Genomic DNA, 25,487 nt, shown 5'->3' with positions numbered 1-25,487 from the left:
TTCTCTATGGGCCTTGTGAAAGAAATGCTTATGATTTCTTGGATTGTGTGCCCCGGGGTGAAGATCGCTTTTCAAGTATGCCACGTAAGAAAGTGATTTGCAGGCCCTGAATCACTTTGGTCCCAATAAGAGAGGTTGTTGACAATATGCCACGCTGTGATTTCTGGTCTTTACTTTTTTTGGATCCATTTAGAGAAGTTCAGAATTTTAGAATGAAAATACATAAAGTTATAGTCAGCTCTGGCTGGTTGTTTTCAAAAACCAGATGGCTTTCAAAGACATGATCAAATCCATTCTTTAAAAGTCATTTTTAAAAGCAGGCATGTGATGAACCATGGGATTCTACCCCAAAAACCAAGAGCACACTTTACACACTGTATGTTAGCCAATTTGACAATAAATTATATTTAAAAAAATTAAAATAAATAAATTTTTCTTTACAATTAAAAATAAAATAAAATTGGTGGTATCTCACTTTAAAAAAAAGAAACAAATAAATTAAATGAAATAAAAGCAGGCACGTGGCGGGGCGGGGACGGCGCCTGGGGGGCTCAGTCCGTTAAGCTTCCGACTTCAGCTCAGGTCATGATCTTGCAGTTGGGTTTGTGAGTTTGAGCCCTGGATCGAGCTCTGTGCTGACAGCTCAGAGCCTGGAGCCTGCTTTGGATTCTGTATCTCCTTCTCTGCACCTCCCCTGCTTGTGCTCTGTCTCTCTCTCTCTCTCTCTCCCAAAAATAAATAAACAAAAAAAAGCAGGCATGTGATTTATAAATATATATATATATATATATATACACACACACACACACACACACATACACATATATATACATAATATATGTATATATATATATATATATATATATATATATATATCTCTTGTGTGTGTGTGTGTGTGTATATATATATATATTTATAAAATTTCGGTATGTGTAGCTTAACCCCTTATTTTTCAGATTTTGAAAATAGAATGGGTTATTTCATACTGCTCAATTTTCCAAATAATTCTAGTTAATCCATTTATGTACCGGACTCTAATTTTCTAGTGTTTTCATTTTAACCATTTTGGATATAAATTATTCCAAAAAGTATTTTGCATTTCATAGCCTCCTTGCAGGATTCTGCAGAGTATAATGCACACATGACCTGGAGTAGTTGTTGTGAATGAGAGTTTTATTCTATATTTTCATTTAATGACATCTGAAATGATTTAGCAGTAAGAAAATTAGTGGTATTAGTGGTACTATTAGTGTTGTTTTTTTTTTCTCTTCCATCAGTGATAACATTTAATGGTTACTTCTTACTGTGTCAGTATGTATAGTAACATGGAATTTGGAGTCAAGCATATGTAGTTTGAAAACCAGATTTTCAACTACATGTGAAGACTTGCACAAGTAACATAGTTTTCTCATCAATAAAATGAGGAGAATAATATCAGTTTGTAAGGATTACTGGGAGTCTTAAATGAAAAAATGCCTATAAATTCCTGAGCAGAGAGCAGAGAGGCTGCCCATAGTAGGCATAGAGTATATATCTATATATAGAGTATATAGATATATACTCTCCCCACTTCCTTGATAGACCTATAATTGCATGGTATATCGCCTTAGGTGCTAAAAGTCGTCTTTTTTTTTTTAATTTTTTTTAACGTTTATTTATTTTTGAGACAGAGAGAGACAGAGAATGAACGAGGGAGGGTCAGAGAGAGAGGGAGACACAGAATCTGAAATGGGCTCCAGGCTCTGAGCAGTCAGCACAGAGCCCGACGCGGGGCTCGAACTCACGGACCGTGAGATCGTGACCTGAGCCGAAGTTGGACACTTAACCGACTGAGCCACCCAGACGCCCCAAAGTCTTCTTTAATGTTTACATACTTGGGCTGTGAAACAAAGTCCATATGAATAAACAGTGGCTTTAGTTCTCTCCAATCACCTTCTTTTATTTGCATTTTCTAATTTAGGAGGTAAGGGAAAATGGCCATTGGTGTGTGTGAGGAGCCATCTAAATAAAGAATCAATGGACAATAGATGCACATCTGAAGGAAAAATCCTCAAAGATTCACCTACGTGGATGAATTTCATACATACCTTGGCTTTTTACAAGTTTATTCTGGATCTCCAGGCATGTTTCCAATAATTGCTAGATAAATGAAACATCACTAGAAGGCATACAATCTGCCCACCCTCAAAGGTACAACTCCATAGATATCCTGCACACATCATGGCCAAATAAAGACATAATAGACATTGATATAATTAGCAATTTATGGTGAATACAAAATGTCCCTGCTGAGTCAGTGAGTATAGCCCAGGATATGGCCTCCCCCCATGTCACAGCATGTTGCTGGACACCAGTCACAAAGAAGCATGCCCTGCCTTGCCCCTCCTTCCCCTCACTTCAGTACACATTATATTCTACGAGATGTAAAATGCTGCAACCCACATTCAGTCTGTGTTTGTAATGCGTCCTTTTCTCTTCCCTCACATATGGCATTTTGAAACAATTACATAATGAGACATATTATCAGGGCATAACTGTCAAAAATGAAGAGACTGAGCTGTGAATAAATATTACCCACTTATTAGCTGTGCTGCTCCTGTGTTCTCAAATCTGTACTTTATCCCTGACTCTTGGGGGTATACTTTACCCCCTGATTGCCTGTGTAACAAAATGGCCCTGCACTAAAAGTATTCAGAAAAACATTTACAACGTCCGCGGCAAATTAAACTCTAAAGTAGTGTTTCTTGTCATATGTCTGTCACAGTCTGGTGAAATCTACTGAATATCTTCAGAGCATGTTTTAAAATTCATAAAAACATATAGGATAATGAAGGACACCAATTATATTGAAATACTGTTGAAGAGTCACCTGACCCTGTGTTAAGAATGTTGCTCCAGGGGTGCCTGGGTGGCTCAGTCGGTTAAGCGTCTTACTCTTGATTTTGGCTCAGGTCATGATCCCAGTGGTTCCTGGGTTTGAGCCCTGTGTCAGACTCTGTGCTGACAGTGTGCAGCTTGCTTGGGATTATCTCTCTCCCTGTCTCTGCCTCTCCTGTGTGCTCTCTCTCTCTCTCAAAATAAATTAATTAATTAAAAAAAAAAGAATGTCGCTCTAATATGACTCAGTTTTTGGTTGTTTCATCAAGTTCCTTCCCTCTGACGCACCTTTTCTGGACTTTCTGTTTTAAATATGAAAAAAAATCAAATATGGCAGATTCTCTTAACTCTGTTACCCCCATAGAGCCATTTGGAAAGACATTTAACTCTTTAGAAATGTAGTTTTTCCCACTGAGTGAAAGCAGTATCTTCCTCAGGATCAACACATACTTCCAAATACCAGGATGTCAGGAGGTCTCAGTACTCAGTGGGTGACGCTCACAGGTGGAGCTAGCTCTTCTGGATCTACAGGTCTGGTTGTGATTCATGCCTAGCTGTGTATCATCTCCCTTTTTTTTTCTCACGCTCAAAAGTCCAACCAGGATGCAATGACTGCGCGTAATGTTGAACATTAAGCCTCTCGTTTTTTTGTAACAAAGTTATTTGGAAACTTTGGTATTTCACGATGCAATAACAAATTGATTATGAGAATCCTCACAGTACAAAAAGGTGGTGAGACTCCATGGTTGAGAAAAACTGTTTTACTCAGGGGCACATACACTGAGGAAGGAAGGATGTTCTGCCTTTCATTCAGGTCACTGTGTTGTCATTTAGCATTTATAGTGGCAGTACTGAAGTGAAAATCTCAATGGCCTAATTAATTATATGTTTCTCTTGACTAGAGGTTGACACTTTTCTCTAAAGGTTCAGATAGTATATGTTTCAGGCTTTTCAGGCTGTATGGTCTCTGTTGCAAATACTCTGCCATTGCAGTGTGAAAGCAGACATAGACAAAAACAAACAAACAAACAAACCCTAAAAGAAAGAATGTAGCTGCGCTACAATCAAAGCTTAATTATGGGGATGCCTGAGTGACTCAGTCCGTTGAGCATCTGACTCTTGATTTCATCTCAGGTCATGTTCCCACGGTCATGGGATTGAGCTCCACGTTGGGCCCCACACTGGGGGTGGAGCCTGCTTGAGAGTCTGTCTGCTCCCTGTCTCTCTACCCCTCTCAAAAAAAAAAAAGACAAAAAGGACCTAAATTATGAACACTAAAATTTTGATTTCATATGATCTTCAGATGTCACGGTATATTATTCTTTTTAAATGTTTTCACTTTGTTAATGGATAAAAACCATTCTTAATTAGCAACCCACACAAAAACAAGCAGCAGGCCAGACTTGGTTCTTGGGCTGTAGTTCGCTACTTCAACTTTTATGTATGAAATCAATAGCCAGGTAGCAAACCAATTCAGTAGGTTTATTTGGTTGGTTGTGACATCCCAGCGGGACCTGCATGTAAACTAATTTTAGCTAGACTGTGAAGTGAGGAAGTCTTTGATGTTTTTAGATGATACTACATATAGAAACAAAATTCAAAATGGCATAGATAGAAACGATCTTTGTCTGAAATCAGTCAAGATCCAACCCCCAAAGACAATAAGTAAGAAGCCTCAATTTTGCACAGACATTGCAGACTACTGTATTTACAAAATGTGGAAGTGTAATAGAAGCAAATTTGTTCAGCACAAATTTAGAGCTTCTTTTTTTTTCCTGAACGTTATTGGTATTAACCTGAAATAAATGGTATCAGTTTCCTTTTACTGGAGTTAGTAAATATTCCACTATTTCTATGCAGTTCTTTGTGTTACGAAGAACATGAAAATTTGAAAGCCTGTCTTCTAAATCTGTAAGAAATATCTTCATTACTGATTATTAATGGTAGAATTGATTTTCAGGGTATTTTTTCAGGGAGGAAAAACAAAGACAAATTAAAGAAAAAAATCAGAAGGAGGGTGGTAGACAGCAGCAATATGGTGTGGGTTAGACAATCCCTGTGATTCATGGAAAAGTTAGGGCTCACAGATTAACTGTCATGAGAAAGTGTTTTATTTCTTGTAGAATAGTTCCCATCAACCAGATCATTGCAAGATTAGCACAAAATTTCCCTTATTTAGGAATCAGACAGTTGCAAAATACATAATACTTCATATGAACTTCAATGTTGTTGTTGTTGTTGTTGTTTTATAAATATCACCAGACACACATCTGGGGTTTTAGTGCTTGCCACAGTGTAGTTTTCTGGTTGACATATATCTAAGAAATGCGTATATTAACACCCAGGCTATAGAGCCAAGTACATTTTAGTGCGGGCTACAGCTGAAAGAATATGTTTCCATTCCTTGTCCATCTGTTCTTGGCAACATAAATTTAAACTAGAAACACAGAATAAGTTTCATGAGAAATAAGTCTAAATAGGGTTTAGAACAGCAAGGTGAATGAATGTATGACTTCTTAACATTTGATTTTGTAGCTGGAATGTTGTGTTGACTTGGTGAAATCTCAGCTTCAGCTATAGCTTAAAGTTTAAAAAAAATAATTGGTTTTTTTTGATCAGTTCATTTAAAGAAAAATCCAGTGGCTTGGTCACACTTTCTGTTTTAAGGGTTTATATTTGCCAATGATCATGAGCCTAACAAATTTTGAGATTTCAGAGTGTTTAGTTGCCATACCCTTGAACTACACTAAAATGTATTATCTACTTTTATGAACTCTGTGCTACAGTGGATCCGTAGTGCGGGAAGAGGGTTTCCCATGCAAAATGGAGTTCGTACAGAACACACTTGTTTTTCTGCACGTCCAACCTCAGTTATGACCAGCTTTTACGTTATTATCTTGTAAAATAATCCTGCCCTCCCACTCTGTGCTCCAATCTCCAGCTTGTTCTGCTACTAAAATAATATTAAACTATTCACATTTGACAGAAACATGAGAATGTTAAAATATAAAAGGACCATATATATGCACCTGGAATCTTGCCTCCCTCTCAGGGATCCAGGCACTCTGAGCTCAATAAGTAAGCTGTGTAGGGGCTGTGTGTCAGGGCTGGGCTTGGTGGGATTCTCCTGATGTGAGGGCACCCTCTGCCTCTGGCTGAGCCAAAGTCTTCAGATTGGAAAGGGACCTTGAAGCTTATACAGTCCAACCTCTTTCCCTATGTAAGAAGCATTTCTATAATTTTTAAGACTCTCTGTTTTATATGGTTGATTTATCAAGTGCACGGTGGTTATGCATCAGAGTAGTTGGGTTCAGATTTTGGCTCTGTCACTTCCTAGGTATGTTAATATGAATAAATTAGTTAACTTCTCTAGTGTTCAGCTTCTCTGTCTATGAATGGGAATAATCATATTTACCCACAATTTGTTTTAAGGGGAACCAAAGGAGTCCAGCGACAGGCACTTAGTAAACACTCAACAAGCAAGAGCTATTACTATTAGCCTCTTTCTACTGTCCTCTGTTAAAAAAAAATAATAATTGCACTGTGCTAATTATCTAGTGGTGTCCAAATAGTATTTTAGTAGCATATCGTCAGAAAAAAACATTTCAAGAAATTAATATTGTTTCTTGAACTTCTGCACAAAGTCACCCATCACTAAGGACAAGTCACTCAATGATTCAGAGACTCAATCTTCTTATCTCTAAATGAGAGACTCGAATTCCGTGATCTCTAGGGTCTTTTGTTCGAGTAATGTAACAAAATCATGTTTGACAGCATATCCTCATACTTTATTTATAGTGTTGAAATGTATATTTGCTGCCAAATGTATAAACGTTCCATATATACATGTGGAATAACATTAAGTTTGTTGATGTTAAAAACTACTGGTATATTCTTTGGCATTATTTGGCTCCAAATTGATTCTTCCCATTTTGTTTTAGACCAAGCTGACAGCAGATCTTTTCCCACAGCATCTCGGGGTTTAGTTAAACTGAGAGCTTTAGACGTAGGCCATCTTTTCATTACTTTCAGAATCCAAGACAAGCTTTCTTTGTCAAGTAGCTTTCATTTTTCATCTTCATAATATCTAAGGGCATTAAATTGTGCACATATGGATCTACACCGTAACTTACAAGGCTTCTGTTTTCTTTCAGATCTGAGTGATCAGCTGCTAGAGGTAGTTGGCTTGGAAGGAGCCATGGAGATGGGACAAATATACACGGGACTGAAGAGTGCTGGGCGGCGGCTGGCTCAGTGCTCCTCTGTGGTCATCAGGTAGCTGTTTCTCTGTAATTGAGACAAGGGGTTGAGATGATATAAATAAAAGTTAATTGAAAGTATGCAGGACTCTGATAACAACATTTGTCTTATTTGTGCCTCAAATTATCAATAATTAACACTGATATATTTGAAAATGATGGAAATTGGCAGATTTTACCAAGTTTTGGTTAACTGTTACTTATCAGGTTTATTGGAATTCGATACCCTCGTGTTCAGACCATGGATACAATTCTAACGTACAAATTTCGTCTCCACTAGCATGATTCCCATACAGTTTAGTTTGCAGAGACATGGAAGTATCTACCAGGCATAATACCCAATGGAAACACTAGTGAAGCACCATTAACTTAAAGTCCTTCATGAACTAAAGTACACCATCATTTCTACAAAATTAAATAATCAATTATTGTAAAGTAAGATCTTATATATGTATTAAATTTAAACCTTTTTAAGAAGCATTTTTCCAGAACTTTACCTTTAGGGAAAAAAAAAAAGTATTTTTGACCCTAAGGTGAAACCATGGGTCATAGCACAGGTATAATTGGTGTTATTTGTATAAAAATGTTGATATTGGAAAATCTGAGACATCAAACACCTTTCCTCCAGGTCTGAGATGTAGGTTTTCATGAAAACAAGGAGGCTTTATTTTCAGCTATAGGAATTCTGACTGTATCATTAACCATAAACCCTACATTTTTCTGTTGGTATCCATAATTTGTTTTATATCATCACATTTACCAGGAAGCTCTTCATATTCCTGTTACCAAGGTACCTTTTCAGGGTATTCATTAATAGTCAAGACTTAAAGTCTCCTTCAGAAGAGTTAAATTTAGAGCCAGATATTGCCATATTTGCATTTTCTGGTCTCATCATCTTATATCTTACATATAGTCTATTATATAAAATATTTCATTGTTATACTTAAAATGAAATATTTTCCTCCAGGACTAGCAAGTCTCTGCCAATGCAGATCGATGGGGAACCATGGATGCAGACCCCATGTACGGTGAGTACCGAGTAGTTGAAATGCTATATCACTTCATATTTGCTTTTCAGATGTCATGTACTTCTATAACTAACTAATCACATAATCCTATAACTGAATAATCACAATATTTAAGCTTTGGATCTATTACCAAGTACCTTTTTCTATTTATTATTGATGTGTCAGGACTATTGCATTCAGGTTTGTGGGATTATATGCCCTTGGCAGTGGTTTGACTTTTGAATGTTTGTATTAGTGTAAGTACAACCTTTAGATACCATAGATCGATTATATTTTAAACTCTGGAACTAAAGAAAATTGATAAAATTTTTCTTAATTTTTATTGTACTTATTTCAGAGCACCACGTGAGAAGATTATTTGTAGGGCCTTCAGACATAAATCTCCCTGAATTTTAACCCATCTGTTTTGTTATTTTTTTACCTCCATTTGGGGATTTGAGGGCATCCTTCTCTGTAGAACACTCTCCCTGTTGTTGTTTTCTCCATAATGAGATATTATTTAAGTTAGACATTTAGACCTCCCACAAAATTTCAGTTTACATTTTTTATAGTGAATATTTTATTATATTTCAAAAATATGTTAGGCAATGCCCTTGGTACTAAGAATAGAAACATGATCAGTGATATATATCATGATCAATAATACAACAGGATCAATAATATAATTATCTTCAAGGAACTCTTTGGATAAGACACTAAATGTTAAATATAAACAGATTAATCACAAACATAACTTCAGATTACAAGAGTTATGACAACAAGTATGGTGAAATGATAAGGAGGAACAGGGTACAATATGGAGGATACTACTTTAGATTAGTCGACATAGGAGGCCTTTTTTGAAAGAAGAAATAAAAATTCAATATGTTAGACAAACAGTAAGGAGGGTTTTGATGACCGAAACTAGTTTGTAGAGATAGGGGGAGAACAGAAAGAGATAAAGTATAGAAGATGAACAGGGGACAGACCATGTAGAAAAAATGATAGCAAAGAGTTAGCATTTGATTCTGTGTCCATTGGGAACCTTTTGAAGGCTTTAAGCATCATCTGATTTACATGTTAAAAGGTCACCTTGGCCACTGGGTGGAGATTGGATTGGACTGAGTAGCAGCTGGGAGAGAGTCTATCAGAGTAGTCTGGGCTCAGGCATGGATAGTGACAGGGAAGTAGATGGATTTAAGCAACATTCGAGAGGTGGGACAAGAAGAATTTGCTAATGAGTTCCCTGGGGGCTAAGAGAAAGCGATGAATCCAGGTTAGCTCTTACATGTGATTGATGATGTATTTACTGTTTAGTTAAGATTGGGGGGGTAACCAGTTGGGAGTGGCAGAGGAGGTCTTAATCTTAGATTAGTATAGCATTGTGCTAAGTGCTGGTGTTATATTTAAGTATATTTTAAATTGAGATATAATTAATACACAACATTGTACTAGTATGTATTAAATATTCACCTAAACATTAAATAATGGATATCATCATTTTTCAGATGGAAAAAATGGAGGCTTTGGAAGGTTGAATAACTTATTCAAGGTCAGATACGTAGTAGAACTCAAACCCAGGCTCTTTGATTAAGGCCCCTTCTCTTAACCACTAGTTTAAACACATTTAGCTACAGATTCCAAACAGTCCAGCTTACCATGTAAAAGGGAAGTGTTAATTTTACCTTTCCAGTGGTTTTACTCTAAACTTATTATCTTTACTCTTTGTGTACAGCAGATAAATATGATCTTTTGTTTATTCCTGATATATTCTTTTTAGCCACTTTGAACCCCAAGTTTGTGCATCAGTTTATTCTCTAAAAATAATGTAAAAACAAAAAGCCTGTTTAAAAATCTCGGTAGATTGGCTACTTCCTATACTTTCTGCTCTCTTTGTACTTGGTTCCAAATATCCTTAAAAGACTTCCTGTTCTCCCTTTACCAGCATGTATGCACTTGCATCTTGTCTGGTACTCTTCACTCTTCCCACACTTCTAAGGTGACATTTATACTCACGGAGATGTTAAAGGTGTTGCCACAAGTGATGGTGGTAGTGATGTGCTAAGGTGCTGGTGATACAGTGGTGGTAGTGATGCGCTAAGGTGCTGGTGATGCATGGCTGGTGATGGTGGTCGGGATGAACTGGTGGACGTGCTACCACCGATGCTGGTGATGGTAGTTGTGGTGGTGGCGGTGACAGTGGTTGTGATGTGGGATGATAGTGGTGCTGGTAGTAACAGTCTTCTTGTCTTTAATGGAAGGCCAGTTTTCATCCGCTTGCTTCACAAGATAATAGATGAAAAACAGTGAAACACCAAATGCCTTCCACAAGGACTCTGTAATTTTTGGATTCTTTTCAGGGAGAAGGAATGTTTACTCCTTACTCCATGCCTAAAATCCAAAAGAGTTAATAGTCATAATAATAATATCTAACATTTACTAAGCTCTTAATTTATGCCATGTACAGTTTGAGACATTTGACCTGTACTGACCTGTACATTTAATTTTCACAAAAGCCCTATAATTAGTTTCATTTTATAGATAAAGTAACTGAAGCACAGGTCAAATTGTTTGCTTGATTCCACACAGATAAAAAGTGTTAGAGTAGAGCGGCACCTGGGTGGTTCAGTGGGATTAAGTGTCCGACTCTTGATTTTGGCTCAGGTCACGATCTCATAATTCATGAGCCCCAGGCTCCTGCTGAGCATACAGCCTGCGTGAGATTCTCTCTCCCTCTCTCTCTCTCTCTCTCTGCCCCTCTCCACTGCTCACATGCCCTCCCTCAAAATAAATGAACATTTTTTTTAAGTGGTAGAATAGTAATTAAAACCAGTGGTCTGGCTCCACTGTCCTCACTCACCATGGTTATTTCCCATCATGGATCTCAATCCAAAAAGGCCCTACACCATCCTTGTGACTCCCCCTCCAGAGCATGAGGTAAATCACTTACTTTAAAAAGTCTATGTCTGGGGCACCTGGGTGGCTCAGTCGGTTAAGTGTCCGACTTCGGCTCAGGTCATGATCTCGCGGTTCATGAGTTCAAGCCCCGCATCAGGCGCTCTGTGCTGATGGCTCAGAGCCTGGAGCCTGTTTCAGATTCTGTGTCTCCCTCTCTCTCTGACCCTCCCCCCTTCATACTCTGTATCTCTCTGTCTCAAAAATAAATAAACGTTAAAAAAAAATTTTAAATAATAAATAAAATAAATAGTCTATGTCTATGAAAATCTAAATAGTGTTTCAGAATAATTTTAGCTTATTTTACATAGCCTGAGCACTTCAAAAGATACTTTTGTTAACTTATATTTCAGTTACTAACTGAATATTTATTTTGCCTATTAATTATCATGATCTATACAATTGTTAAATTAATAATAATTTTATATAACTTATATTTAATTTTCTCTCCTTTATTTTTTTTCAAAGTTTATTTATTTATTTTGAGAGACACAGAGACAGCATGAATGGGGGAGGGGCAGAAAGAGGGAGACAGAGAGAGAGAGAGAGAGAGAGAGAGAGAGAATGAATTCCAAGGAGGCTCTGCACTGTCAGCACAGAGTCCCATCTGAGTGTTGAACTCACGAACTTTGAGTTCATGACCTGAACCAAAACCAAGAGTTGGATGCTTAACTGACTGAGCCATCCAGGTGCCCCTAATTTTCTCTCCTTTAAACTCTCTTGTTCTTTAATTTTTTTAGATTTTTTTAGTGTTTATGTATTACTAAGACAGAGCATGAGCAGGGGAAGGGCAGAGAGAGAGGAAGACACAGAATCCGAAGCAGTCTCCAGGCTCTGAGCTGTCAGCAGAGTCGGACGCAGGGCTCAAACTCACGGACCCCAAGATAATGACCTGAGCCCAAGTCGGATGCTTAACCCAGGCACCCCAAATCTCTTATTCTTTTAGAATATTCCAGTCTTTAGCGGGCCAAGAGCTGTACTAGACTATGGCTCATTTTTGTCATTTCATATTCTGGCATATTCTACTTTTCCTAGAACCACATGGAGTTCTGAACTTTAAATTTCACTTTAAATGAAGAGACTATTTAAATAGTCTTCATAGCATTGGTATGGTTTAACTAAAGAGTCTTCTTTGTTTCAATTGAATAACAAAATGTTTTTCATACAGAACATAAAAATTGATAGAATGTAAAAACTCTTTGATGATTGAGCTGATATTTAATTTATGAAGGATTTGCTCTAGATATATAGAGCACAGCAGAAGCCTGGTTTTCTCTAAGTGGAATATATAAAATGGAAAGGCAGGTGATAAGTGGGTCTTGATTCTGATTTTAATGATTTTTTTTAAAACATCAAAGTAATATAAGTTCTGCGGATAAGCGGTGGTGGTGGTTCTACAGCAAGGGGGATGTACATAATGCCATCAAACTGTATACTTTAAAAATGGTGAAAATGTGAAATTTTCTGTTACTTACATTTTACCACAATAAGGAGAGAATTAAAAAAAATAAGATAATATTTGCTTAGAAATTTCACCAGTCCAGAATTAAAGTATCAGGAAAAGCAAAACTAAGAACGCTTAAAACTAAAGCTTTTCCACTATATACTTAATAATTACATTTATGACCTTTTAAAATATCTCACTATAAAGTAGTCATTAGAAATGTGTCAAATACTCCTCAGTTCACAGTTTTATAATAGTCACTAACAGAGTATGGATTCTAGCCATATAACAATCGGCCATATTCACAAGCCTATCAAACTGAAGAGACAGTTAGTTTCAGAAGACTTTGTATTGAAATAGTTCCAGAAGAGCCTTTCTTTAGGCAGGACTCCAGAGCTTATTTTCCCCCTTTTGTCTTCTTCCTCCCCAGTCCTTCTCCCTAAGCACATCAAACGTACTGTTTGTGTTGTCAGTATGCTCCTATTGTGGAGAGAACAAACAGAATAGCTTGGGGAGGAGGAGAGAGCATAGTAAGATATGGGGGATCATAGATGAGGTCAGATTTCATTTTGTATCCATTCATAACAAGTGATGAGTGCCCGCTAAAGTTCTGTTAAGTTAGGAGTCATACCAAGCCACAAATTCAATATAGCTAAAATGGACTCATCATCTGTCTCCCTTCATTTCCTCCCCACAAACAAATACTGACTTCTTACATTCCAAAACACTTACTCCTCCTTTTACCATATTGAGTTAGTGAAACCATTATGTTGTACCTACTGTTTCCCAAGCTAGAACCATGAATGCACTCCTATATTTCTCTCCATACCCCCAAACTCAAATACCATGTCCACCTACCAATATGACATATTTCTGGGATCTTTTTCTTTTTTCCATCCCTACTACTCTTGTCCTAGATTTGGCCCACTTCATTTCTCTTTCATGCCTGGCACTAACCACATCAGTCTTTCCCCATCTCCATTTTGTCCCCCATTTTAACCCATCCTGTAACTTTCTACCAGAATGATCACTCTAAAATACTAATCTCACCATGATACTCTTCTGCTTAAAATCATGTAATTACTTTCTTTCTGATGAAATATAATTTGAATCAGGCTTCCTATTTCACCAGTATCATTTACCTTACTTCTTTTTAATCTCTTCATGTGCTTCCCTTGTGTCCCAAATAATTTTTTCTTCTTCTTTAGTTGAGTTACACAACTCAGCTTGAGAGTCATTTCATGCTGCCCCTCCTCCATGAAGCCTTTGTTGAGCATTGCCATTTCTTGCACCCCATCCCTGACCCCAGCTAGTTGGAAAGCCCGGCCTCAGTGCTTCATAGCTTTATCCAAGCACTAATGATATTATATCAAAATTATCAGCTTGTCTGTCTAGTTCCTTGATAGACATAAGCTTATTGAGGTCATACACCATGATTTTGATCATCTTTATACCCAGAGAGCATAGCACTGTGCCTTATACATAATTATGCTGCCAATGCCAAGTGCATTTTGAGTTTGTGAATTTCTTAAATACTTCTTGAGGTAGTATAACATTTTTAAAAAAATGCTTTCTACTAAATCTTCTTTCACTGAACATAATGTAGGTTGGCTAGCAATTCATTCACATATTTTTCATATATAAATACATGTAAAAGTTATTTTGAGTTAACTTTATTCATTACATTCTCAAAGCAAAGAATTTTAATGTATCAAAGAAAAAATACATCCTTAACCTTCAGAATTTTAATTTCTTTCTGTTTCTTGGTATGGTACAGTTAAATTTCTTTGGGCCACTTCCCTTTGCATTATCAATTATGTTAATAATTCTGCTAATACTTTGAAATATTAATCATCATGTATTAGTTGTTACTTATGATACTTTTATGAAAATAATGCCAAAGAGGTTGTAATGCGGTATTATCCTGAGCGCTTTTCCTGTGATTAAAATGAAGGGAGTTCCTGGAACTTTCTTCTGTGTGGTGGCAAATGGGAAGGAAGTCATGAACAGATCATAAGCTAACTGGAGAAATGACCACAGATTAAATATAAAGACTTCTCAAAGGGGTAGCTGAAGTAAACGCAACTTCTAGAAAGCACTTACATGTCTTTTGATCTCTCTTTGCCTTTTTTATTTACCTCTCAGGACCCTGAACCCACTTCCCCAATGTCTACTTCCAAAGTTAGACACCATCAACACACAAGTCAGCCCTGACTTGGTACTCAGCCAATTTCTGCCAAACCTGGTTGTCTTGCTGCCTTAGGTTTGATCCCTGTTATTCCTGGGGCAGATACTTGGTCATCTAGTGACCTAAGAGCAATTGTCTCCTCCTTCCCCATTTCTAATGTGTAGGCTGTTCTATGAGATACTGTCTTCTGACTTGAATGCCAGTTTCTTTCCCTGGTACTAGTATCTCCTTGATTCAGACACTGGCTACATTCCTAGCCTTTGCTTTCACCCTCACTTGGGAAGACTGGATCTTTTTCTGATTGCTCTAGATGATGCAGTGATCTGGAGCTTATCTTAATTTTGACTTGTGTTTGCAAAGAGAATATATCCAGCCCAGCTTTAAAATGCAAAGTCTTTAAAAAAGAGGAGCAGTGTTCTGTGGTCTGTTAAATCTTTATTTATATGTTTGCTTAATTATTAAAAATAAGCATAACCTAAAGGTATTATTTATTCTGAAATGATTTGCTAAATACATATTCATCTCAGACTATTAAGATAGAAAATTAAAATTTTTAATTTGTAAAATTTAGTGCCATTTAGGTGAAGGCTGATTGAATTTTGGGATATTTGGATGTACCAGATAGATATGTTTGGAGGTATCCACTATTACAATGCCTAACATTTTTTGAGTGTTGACCATGAACCAGTTTCTGTTTATATTTATTACTTATTTAATCCTTACAAAAACCCTAACAAGTCAGTAAGGTTATTATAATCCCCATATCATACACTGAAAACAAACAAACAAATGAAAATAATCCAGATAAATTAAGCAGGTTTTCCAAGGCCACAAGGTAGGAAATAGAGCAGGTCGCTCTAATGCCTTTTTCCATTTTTTCATAATTATAATGCTTTGCTGTCTCACTCAGTTACTCTTCAGGCCCTTACTGTATCTCTAATATTAGTAATCAGTTACAACTCTATCATTTATAACAGAATTGAAATAGTTTTCAGCTTATTTACATTTTTCTCTTTTATATGTCATGGGGTTTTTTTGTTTGTTTGTTTTTGGGGTTTTTTGGGGTTTTTTTTTGGTTTTTTTTTTCTTCCCAGTATAGCCAAACCCATCCATCACGTTGCTGCCAAAATTACTACTGAACAACAATAATCATTTTACTCCCAGATCTCAAAGTTCAATGCCTCCTTGTTTCACACAAAATAAGTTTAGAATCCTTGTGATGGCATTAAATAATTCTCCCAAAGCTGCCATGCTTCATAGGGATCACTTTCCAGGGGCTTTCTACTCATGCCTATTAATTTTGTGTCTAAAATCCCAATTTGCTATTTGGTGTTTTAGAAATAAACTAATTCTTCTGGCCTTCAAGCAGCCAACCAACAAATCTGTGGTTTCTTCCAGCAATCCTATAGGACCCATGGTTGGATTTCTTTCATTGAACCTATGGTTTATTATTTTGATATGCTTTATTTTCCCTTTTATTCATATTGCCTGAATTAATTATCCTATCCTGTTGGGATATATGTATTTTTGTAATTTACTACAAAATCTTTTTGAAAGGCAATGAGATATATAAATACATGTATACTAAAAATAAAATAAAATTCCTTCTTTCAAAGCCAAGCTTAGCAGCAATTTCCTCATGAAGCCTTTTTAACTCCCCATCTGTTTGAAATATTTGCCTTATCCTTTGTATTTCTGTGGCTCTCTGTTGATACCTTCTTGAAGCCATTGCAGTGCACAGTCTTGTATTTCGGCTATGTGTATATGTATCCAGCTCTTCTGACTTAATTGTAAGCATTTTAAGATTCATCCTCAATTCCCCTTCATATATCACGTAGTGGCTTTTACATAATGTGGTTTCTGATGAGATATCTAGTCATTTGAATCATTGCTTCACAATGTGTAATGCATCATTTTCTCAGGCTGCTTTCAAGATTTTTTCTTTGTCCTCAGTTTCCAGTAATTTGATTCCGATGAGCCTGGGCATGGATTTCTTTGAGCTCATTCTGTTTTAGTTTTTCTGAGCTTCATGAGTCTTTAGCATTATGTCTTTGCCAAATTAGAAAGTTTTCAGCCATTATTTCTTCAGATATTAATTTAGATACCATACTCATTCTCTTCTCCTTTTAAAATTCTGATGACATGTATTAGATACTTGAAGTAGTATCTCACAGATCTCTGAGTCTCCATAATTTTTTTTTCTTTCCTCTTTGTTCTTTCTGTTGTTCGTACTAGATAATGTTTATTCATCTTTATTCAAGATCACTGACTTTTTCCTCTTTTTTTGTCTGTTGGATTCTTGAGCCCATCCAAGTAATTTTTTTTAATTGCAGTCATTGTATTTTTTAATTGTAAAATTTCTAATTTCTTTTTTTTAATTTCCTCTATTTTTCAGCCAATAGTTTCAAGATTTCCTTTCATTTTAGGAATATCTATCATTACTTTTTGGAGCATGGTTGCAGTAACTGCTCTAAAGCCCTTGTGTGGTAACTCTAACACTTGTGTCATCTTAGGATTTACATTATTGACTGTCTTTCCCTTTGTGAGTTTTTGAGATTTTCCTGGATCTTCATATGTTGAGAAATTTTGAATTGTATTTTGAACATTTTAGATACCATCTTATGAAACTCTTGTGTATTTTTTTTTAATTCTTATGAGGAATGTTGATTTGTCATTGTTGTGGTTATTTTAGCAAGTAATTGATCCAGTTAGTTTCAGGTCACAAATCCTGAGCTGCTTCCTGTGAGTTGGGTTTCCAATGTCAGTTCAACTTTCAAAGTCTTTGCAGTTTATTCAGAATCATTCTATATGTATAATATCCATAGGCTTGTGTGGAATCTGGATAGTAGTCTAACCCCTATTTTGGTTCTTTAAGTTGTCAGTATGCTTCTGATGGACAAAGCATCCATACACAGCTCAAGGGTAAACATGGGAGATTGTATACAATGTTAAGGAATAGGTTTTTGTGTTCCTCCTCTATTCCAAGATCTCTGGCTAGGAAATGAGAGGAGGAAGAGAAAACAGGAAACCCATCGCTGGTTTAGTGACACGTTATGTTCTGATTTCCTTCTCCATTCTGCCTGCTGTCATTTGCTTTCAGCATCCTCAGAAAGCTGCTCTATGTATTCTATGTAGGATCTGTACTTGTTGTTAGGGTGAAGTTTGCTTATTCCTACTTGAGTAGAACTGAAAATGTCACCACTCTCCTTAAATGTTACTGTGTTTGGCTATTTTGAGATCTGTCTGCATTATCCCCATCAGGTTGAAGTATTAGTAGCCAGAAGTGCTTATCTGCCAACTTGGAGACTTCACAGCATAATTCCCCATTTCTCTATTTTTTAAAACAACAACAACAGCAACTACGTAAGACGAAGAAATTCACTAAACCTTGAATCTCAAATCTTACTCATTTTGAGAAAACCTCATGAATTATTTTTCCATTCTTGTGTCCTGCATATAAGTAGTTGAGAGCTTGTTTGAGTGAAAATAATGGATCAAAATGGCATAGTTTTTATACTCAACTGTAATGTTTTAGGTATTTCTCTAAGCCAGTAATGATGTGGATCACTACATGAGATGTGGTTTTTAGATTACTCTGTCTATAAGAAAACATATATTAAGACTATTCCAAGTAAGTTATGTGATTGTATGAGAGGTTTTTCGACAATGGAGGTATGGTTAGTTCAGTGTCCAAGGTCACCAAGCAAAGAGTTATAAGACTGGGTCTGTCCCTAACTTGGTTTTCTACTCCCAAACTGGTCATCAGTTGATTAAGCTTGTTTGCCGAAGGGTAAAAAGTTCAGAGAGGAGGTAATACAGTGTCTCTGAAGCTTTCTGTAATGCATAGTGTTGTGTAAAGGAGCTCAAGTGTAAAACAAACAGTGAGGCAGTGGGTCTTCTTGGCACTTGGACTTTCTCTAGCACCTTAACCACAGCAAACTCAGTGTAGGTCACTTATGCTGAAAAGCAAGATAAACTGTATTAAGAAAAGATTGTTTTAGTGGCCCTTTCAGCCCACTCACAAAGTTGAATACCATGACAATCTTTTTCTAGTTGGAAATACCATTGAAATGAGCATTTCACATAATATCATATTAGAAAATATAATAGTAGTGGATGGATTGCTTTTCTCTATAGTTTATGTGTCTACATCTTTCTCGATTGCTAGATACAACAAATACGACTATAGGCAAATTGTGGATGAAGCTGTGTTTCCTGACAAGAAGTTACTAAAGCCTAACTATAAACATACATGACAGTATTTATAATAAGAGTAGAAGAAGAGGGAAATAGCTAGAATTTTTTTTATATTTATGGTAGGTGGCTCCCCTTATACGTACTACCTAAATTAACTGATCTCAGACCTGGGAACTAAAAACAGACTTGAAACCAAATAGCTTTACCATTCTTTTATTACAGAATCTCAACCATTTTATTAAAACTTCTGTATATCAGCTTTTTATTTGAAACCTATTCTAGCTTAATATTTTAAAAGTTATTTTGAGCAAGCTAATATCTACAACTGAAATAGTAAACTTTTCTAGCACTTTAGCTGAAATTCCATGTAGTCTAGGGTTAAAAATGTTTTTCACTCTTTGAAAGCAATGTTTTATGGGATTTCAATAAGGAAAGAGGGAAAAAACTGTTTAGGAAGATTACCGTGCAAAATAAATGTATCCCAATGGATAGAAAACAAGGAAAGAGGCCAGAGGCCAGTGTTTTTTTTTTTTTTATTTGTTATATCAGTGACCTCTGGACTTTAGAGAATTACTTAATCTTCTTGAAACTATTTCCTTATTCCTAAAACCAGCTACCTACAAATCACAAGGAAGTATTGAAGAGTTGCAAAAAATTATTGTACATCACATTTTGCAACACTGAGAAAGTATTAGTTATTTTATGCTTTATATTAAGTATTGTTATATTTAATATCTAGTGTTCCCATTATCTAAGTCATACAGGAAAAAAAGTTAAACCAACATTATTTTAGGGTGACAAAATTTGGTATCTTTTTGAGATTTGGCCATAGTGTTACAGAAGATGTAGCTGTAACTTTTTTGTTTGTTTTCCCATAATCATTTACAGATAAACTAATATTGGAAAAGGACATCATTTCATCATAACATTTAATATTTTAATAATTATCTAAAGGGAAAATTATATTAAAACTCATCCAAATGGAATAGTGCTGTGAAAGTTATCTGCAAGTTTACCTCTCTTGACTCTCCCAAGATTCTTGCATTAAATTGATTAACTTTATTTTTTTTTAACGTTTATTTATTTATTTTGAGAGACAGAGACAGCATGAGTGGGGAAGGGACAGAGGGAAAGGGAGACAGAGAATCCCAAGCAGGCTTCATACTGCACAGATCCCAACACAGAGCCCAACACGGGGCTCAATCTAATAAACCCAGAGACCATGACCCGTGCCGAAATCCAGAGTCGGATGCTTAACCCACTGAGCCACCCAGATGCCCCTAAACTGATTAAATAGCATTCAGTAATATTTAATATACCAGTGTTTTTTAGAAATTATTCTTGTTTTGAAAATTTAATAAAATATTATTTTCTCACTAAAAGTTATGCAGCTATTGTAACAACACTTGCTGACTTTGTAGACACACTATTTTTAAGGAATCTTAATCTGCTCTAATGGCTTACTTTAGAAAGGACTGGGCAAAGGAGACAAGGGGACATGTGTATTTTTAGTGATGGAAGAAAAAGAGTAACACATAAAATATTAGTAGGAAAATGCTTAACAGGTATATGTAGATAATGCATATTTTCTTGATGTGCCTGGAAATTGTATTTTGCCTAATATTTAAATAGAGAAGAGGGATAAAGGTTAAAGAAGGAAATTCCACCATTTTTTATTTAATGAGTCTAAATGTGGATACTTGGAAAACTAGAAAATTAACTAACATTGTTCTGCCATCTTGAAATATATTTGAGTAAGCAGACTGCTGTTCTAGTAGGTATATATTTTTTAAGGTGTGAGTGGTAGTAAGACTCCAAATGCAGTTAAATAAAACATAAACTAGAAGTATCTTTTACTTAAGACTTCAATGGTAAATTCTTTTGCATAAATTTGCATTTCTAAGCCTTTATTTTTTTCCAAAGACTGGCTTGCTAATGTTTAGTTGGGCGTTATTTTTTGTGTTCCCCTGTTACTTATGCATTAATTAATTTTGTTTACCTGTGCATAATTTTTCCTAATTTCACAACAGTTGTTGTTTTTGTAATTGACAATGCAATTTACTGCATGTGTGCATTCTGGCCCCCAAACAAGAATGTTAAGGTGTAAAGCACCAATCTCTTCATTTCAGATTGTTAAAAAAAAGGATTGGTTGTGACTAATTTCCAATTAATTTGCAGTGGTTACAGGGAACAAAACAATTGCACCTACTAATTAAATTTTAAAATATTCCAAAGTGTCATCTTTAGGTGTCTGTGGAATATATAATTTCCATTTTGGTTCATTGCTGGATCTGTAACACCCATGAGCTTGACAGCTCTATTAATTTAAAGGCTCAGTAATACCTATTAGTACAAAACATGAAAAAAAAATACCATTAATCATTTATTTTAATTTTGCAGCTCTGTCATTTTCTCAGTATGTTTTAAAATTATGATGACACCATAATGTGCACAAATCGACCTGGATGAAGGGGAAACGGATCACACTACTTAGGAGAGATACTGAAGTACATTATTAGAGCTTAATTAATGCCAAACTGATTAGATTTGATTGCATTTTGCACTAAAATATTTTAAAGAATTTTTTCTTACTATATTATATTTTAAAAGTTATCCCAAACCTTATGTTTACAATTAGACTTACCTTTTTTGTACTTTTTCTCTTGAACACATTCAACCTAAATACTGTGAAATAAACCTAAATCATTCGTATTCTTCATGTTGAAAATTAATATAGTTATCCGTTTAAATTTAGACAAGTTTATTTCATTTCAGTTGATAGTGTCTCTAATATTCATATTCTTTGATAATAACTCCTACCCAAATTGGACACAATGTCCAAAAACATAAAAGATCAAAAATTTAAATGAGACATCTACTAAGTATGTAATACCTTTTGCATTTCTACTGATGTGATCCAGGATTGTTAAACATGTTAAAAATGATCAAACTACATGCACTTAGACTGTTGTTATTAGGTTTCAAGAGGACCCATAGTTATTTTATTTATACTTATGTCTGTTCAAAATGAAGATACTCCTTTAAAATGGGTAGTTATTAGTGTCTCCTAGTTGATGGGCATCATCAAATTAATACGTAGATTTGATTTCTTTTCTACCAGAACACTTAAAGGTCACCCTTCTGGTAGATCCAAACTATAGAATCACAGGGCCTAACTTTTCTCCCACATTTGCCTTGTGATCCTATCTTATCTAGCTATTCATTTCCTCTGACTTTATGTATTAAAATTAGAAAATATTCTAAGTCTTACCTCAGAAGGCAATATACTGCAATGTTGAAAGTTTTAAGAGTAGTAAGGCTTCTTATCCACTAACAAAGAATTGGGTCCAGTGTTGCATAGAGATATTCCCTGGATGGCTTTCTAATTTCAAACAAAAATTTGAATTAAAAAAGCTCATAATAAAAATACACTAAGAAGAATATAATAATATGTTTTTATTTTCTTGAATATTCAGAGCAGAGTTGCACATGTTTCATTTAAGAAGATTTGGGAAAAATTTTTTTTAAACTTTGAAGATCATTTTATCTTTTTTTTTAATATTAAATTTATTGTCAAATTGGTTTCCATACAACGCCCAGTGCTCATCCCAACAGGTGCCCTCCTCAATGCCCATCACCCACTTTCCCCTCCCTCCCATCCCCATCAACCCTCAGTTTGTTCTCTGTATTTAAGAGTCTCTTAAGGTTTGCCTCCCTCCCTCTCTATAATTATTTCCCCCCCTTCACTCCCCACCATGGTCTTTTGTTAAGTTTCTCAAGATCTGCATGTGAGTGAAAACATGATATCTGTTCTTCTCTGACTTATTTCACTCAGCATAATACTTTCCAGTTCCATACATGTTGCTGCAAATGGCATGATTTCATTCTTTCTCATTGCCAAGTAGTATTCCATTGTATATATAAACCACATCTTCTTTATCTATTCATCAGTTGATGGGCATTTAGGCTCTTTCCATAATTTGGCTATTGTTGAAAGTGCTGCTATAAACATTGGGGTACATGTGCCCCTATGAATCAGCACTCCTGTATCCTTTGATAAATTCCTAATAGTGCTGTTGCTGGATAGTAGGGTAGTTCTGTTTTTAATTTTTTGAGGAACCTCCACACAGTTTTCCAGAGCGGCTTTACCAGTTTGCATTCCCACCAATAGTGCAAGAAGGTTCCCATTTCTCCACATCCTCGCCAGAATATGTAGTTTCCTGATTTGTTCATTTCAGTCACTCTGACCAGTGTGAGGTATTATCTCATTGTGGTTTTGATTTGTATTTCCCTTATGATGAGTGACATTGAACATCTTTTCATGAGTCTGTTGGCCATCCGAATGTCTTCTTTGGAAAAGTGCCTATTCATGTCCTCTGCCCCTTTCTTCACCAGATTATTTGTTTTTCAGGTGTTGAATTTGGTAAGTTCTTTATGGATTTTGGATAGTAACCCTTTATCTGATGTATCATTTGTAAATATCTTTTCCTATTCAATTGGTTGCCTTTTGGTTTTGTTGATTGGTTCCTTTGTAGTGCAGGAGCTTTTTGTTTTGATGAGGTCCCAATAGTTCCATTTTGCTTTTAATTCCCTTGTCTTTGGAGATGTGTCAAGCAAGTAGTTGCTGTGGCTGAGGTCAAAGAAGTTGTTGCCTGCTTTCTCCTCTAGAGTTTTTACTGTTTCCTGTCTCACATTTAGGTCTTTGATCCAGAATTTTTTTTTTTAATTTTAATGTATTACATTGTTTTCTACACATGACAATTCCATGGGAAGAATTAGATAGATATTATTATCTTTTTTTTAATGTTTCATTTATTTTGAGAGAGAGACAGTGTGTGTGTGTGTGTGTGTGTGTGTGTGTGTGTGTGTGTGTATGAGCAGGGGAGGGGCAGAGAGAGAGGGAGACACAGAATCCAAAGTAGGCTCCAGGATCTGAGCTGTCAGGACACAGCCCGATGCGGGGTTTGAATTCATGAGCCGTGAGATCATGACCTGAGCCAAAGTCAGACGCTCAACCCACTGAGCCACACAGGTGCCCCATTAAATAGATACTATTAAAGACGATTTTCAAATCAGAAAATAAAATTAAGGAAAGAATACAACTATTTAAGTCAAGTCAAGAATGTCAGTAACTTATTTTTTTCATTTCTTCAACAAATGTTTACCTAATTCCTTCTCTATGAAGGTACTGATATTTTGCCTTAGAATTTTACAATGGAGAGGAAACACAATAAAACAAACAAGCGCATGGTTTCTGAATTCAGTATGGGTATACATTACTCAAAGAATCACACAAATACAGTACTTTAGTAATGATGCAAGGTCTCTGAGTGAACGGTTCATGGTACTTTGAGTTGTGATACTATGGCATTATGAGAGGGTATAATAGAGGGATTTGACCTCATTAAAGAAGGTCTAAGAAGACTTTCAAAGAAACTCAAAATAGGCCTGACAACTAAAGGATGGGGAACATAACTAAACATATAAGGAGGGAAGAGTGTCCTTTACAGAGGGAACTGCAGAAGGTGGGAGGAGTCTGAAAGAGGACATGATGAATGTGGAACAGAAGGAAAGGAGGTGTGAGGCGAGGCAGGAGATTCAGTGGGAATCAGAGCTGCAGGACCTTGACACCCAAAGGAAGGATGATTAGCTTTAGCTTAAGAGTCAAGTGGAACTATAAGTAGAGTTTAAGCAGGAGAGTGATGTGATCAAATTTGCATGGTGATAAGATCATTCTGGATGGGAAATGGATTGGAAAGGAAGGCCATAACCAGTTGGGAGACTTCTGTAATTGTTCAGGCTTTATAATGGTGGAAGCAGAAAGACAAAAGTCAAGAGATACAGAAAATATTTGAGGGATAAAATTAGTAATCAGATAAGAAAAGATGCCAAAGATGATCCAGATTTCTGGCTTGAACAACTGAATAAATGATGGAACAATTTGGTATAATAGGAGAGTCTGGAAAATAATCAGGTTACTTCCTCTCTACTCCAGTTTAACTCAACTAAATGATGGTCTCTTACCAATGTCCTAGGCACATTGTTGGGAATGTCAATTATCATTTTACCATGCAACAATTTTTTATGAATGTCAAAATGTTTGTTGGATTACTATACAATGCTTTAACATCGATAAGAAACTCTCTCAGATCAGTTCCCTGATCCTCCCGGTAGCAAAGGGTATATATATAGCTGAGTCTAGGAGTTGGGTCATTAAAAAAATTTGTTCTCACATATTGTTAGTATGAGATTATTGGTCTCCCTTAGTTTAAAAAAAAACTTTCTGTGGATTGGTAAATTTCTCACATGGATTTTTTTCTGGTATTTTCTTTGGGTGGAAGTGGAGCCTGGAATGTGGCTGGAATCCTATCAGGTGCTTCTGGTCTCTTCAGAGAGAAGGCAAATGTCTGTAATATGCCATCTCATAATGTCACCTAAGGAATCCCAAAAGCATTGTTCCAGATAGAAGAGGGGATAGAGAAGAACAAAATGTGATTTCTACTGGGCTAAACTAAAATAATAGGTAATGTTTATTAAGCACATAATATGACATGCATAGC

At 35.9% G+C, this 25,487-nt stretch overlaps 1 protein-coding gene across 9 annotated transcripts in view; it reads left to right on the top strand.

The window, feature by feature from the left end:
* DGKB (diacylglycerol kinase beta) overlaps positions 1–25,487 on the top strand; it is a 715,307-nt gene that overhangs the window by 671,553 nt on the left and 18,267 nt on the right. For 6 of the 9 annotated variants that reach the window (XM_042919264.1, XM_042919230.1, XM_042919249.1 and 3 more), the window contains 2 exons: positions 7,032–7,152; positions 8,104–8,164. In XM_042919264.1, coding sequence (XP_042775198.1) covers positions 7,032–7,152; positions 8,104–8,164 — 182 coding nt within the window. Of the gene's footprint in view, positions 1–7,031; positions 7,153–8,103; positions 8,165–9,651; positions 9,694–25,487 lie in introns of those variants that run through there. The other 3 variants (XM_042919257.1, XM_042919271.1, XM_042919295.1) reach the window with 3 other exon arrangements.

The sequence above is a fragment of the Panthera leo genome, chromosome A2 (genome assembly GCF_018350215.1).
Source record: "Panthera leo isolate Ple1 chromosome A2, P.leo_Ple1_pat1.1, whole genome shotgun sequence".
In the NCBI taxonomy this organism is placed as follows: Eukaryota; Metazoa; Chordata; class Mammalia; order Carnivora; family Felidae; genus Panthera; species Panthera leo.
Note: the sequence above shows the minus strand (reverse complement) of the source record. Positions and strands in the feature narration are given on the sequence as shown.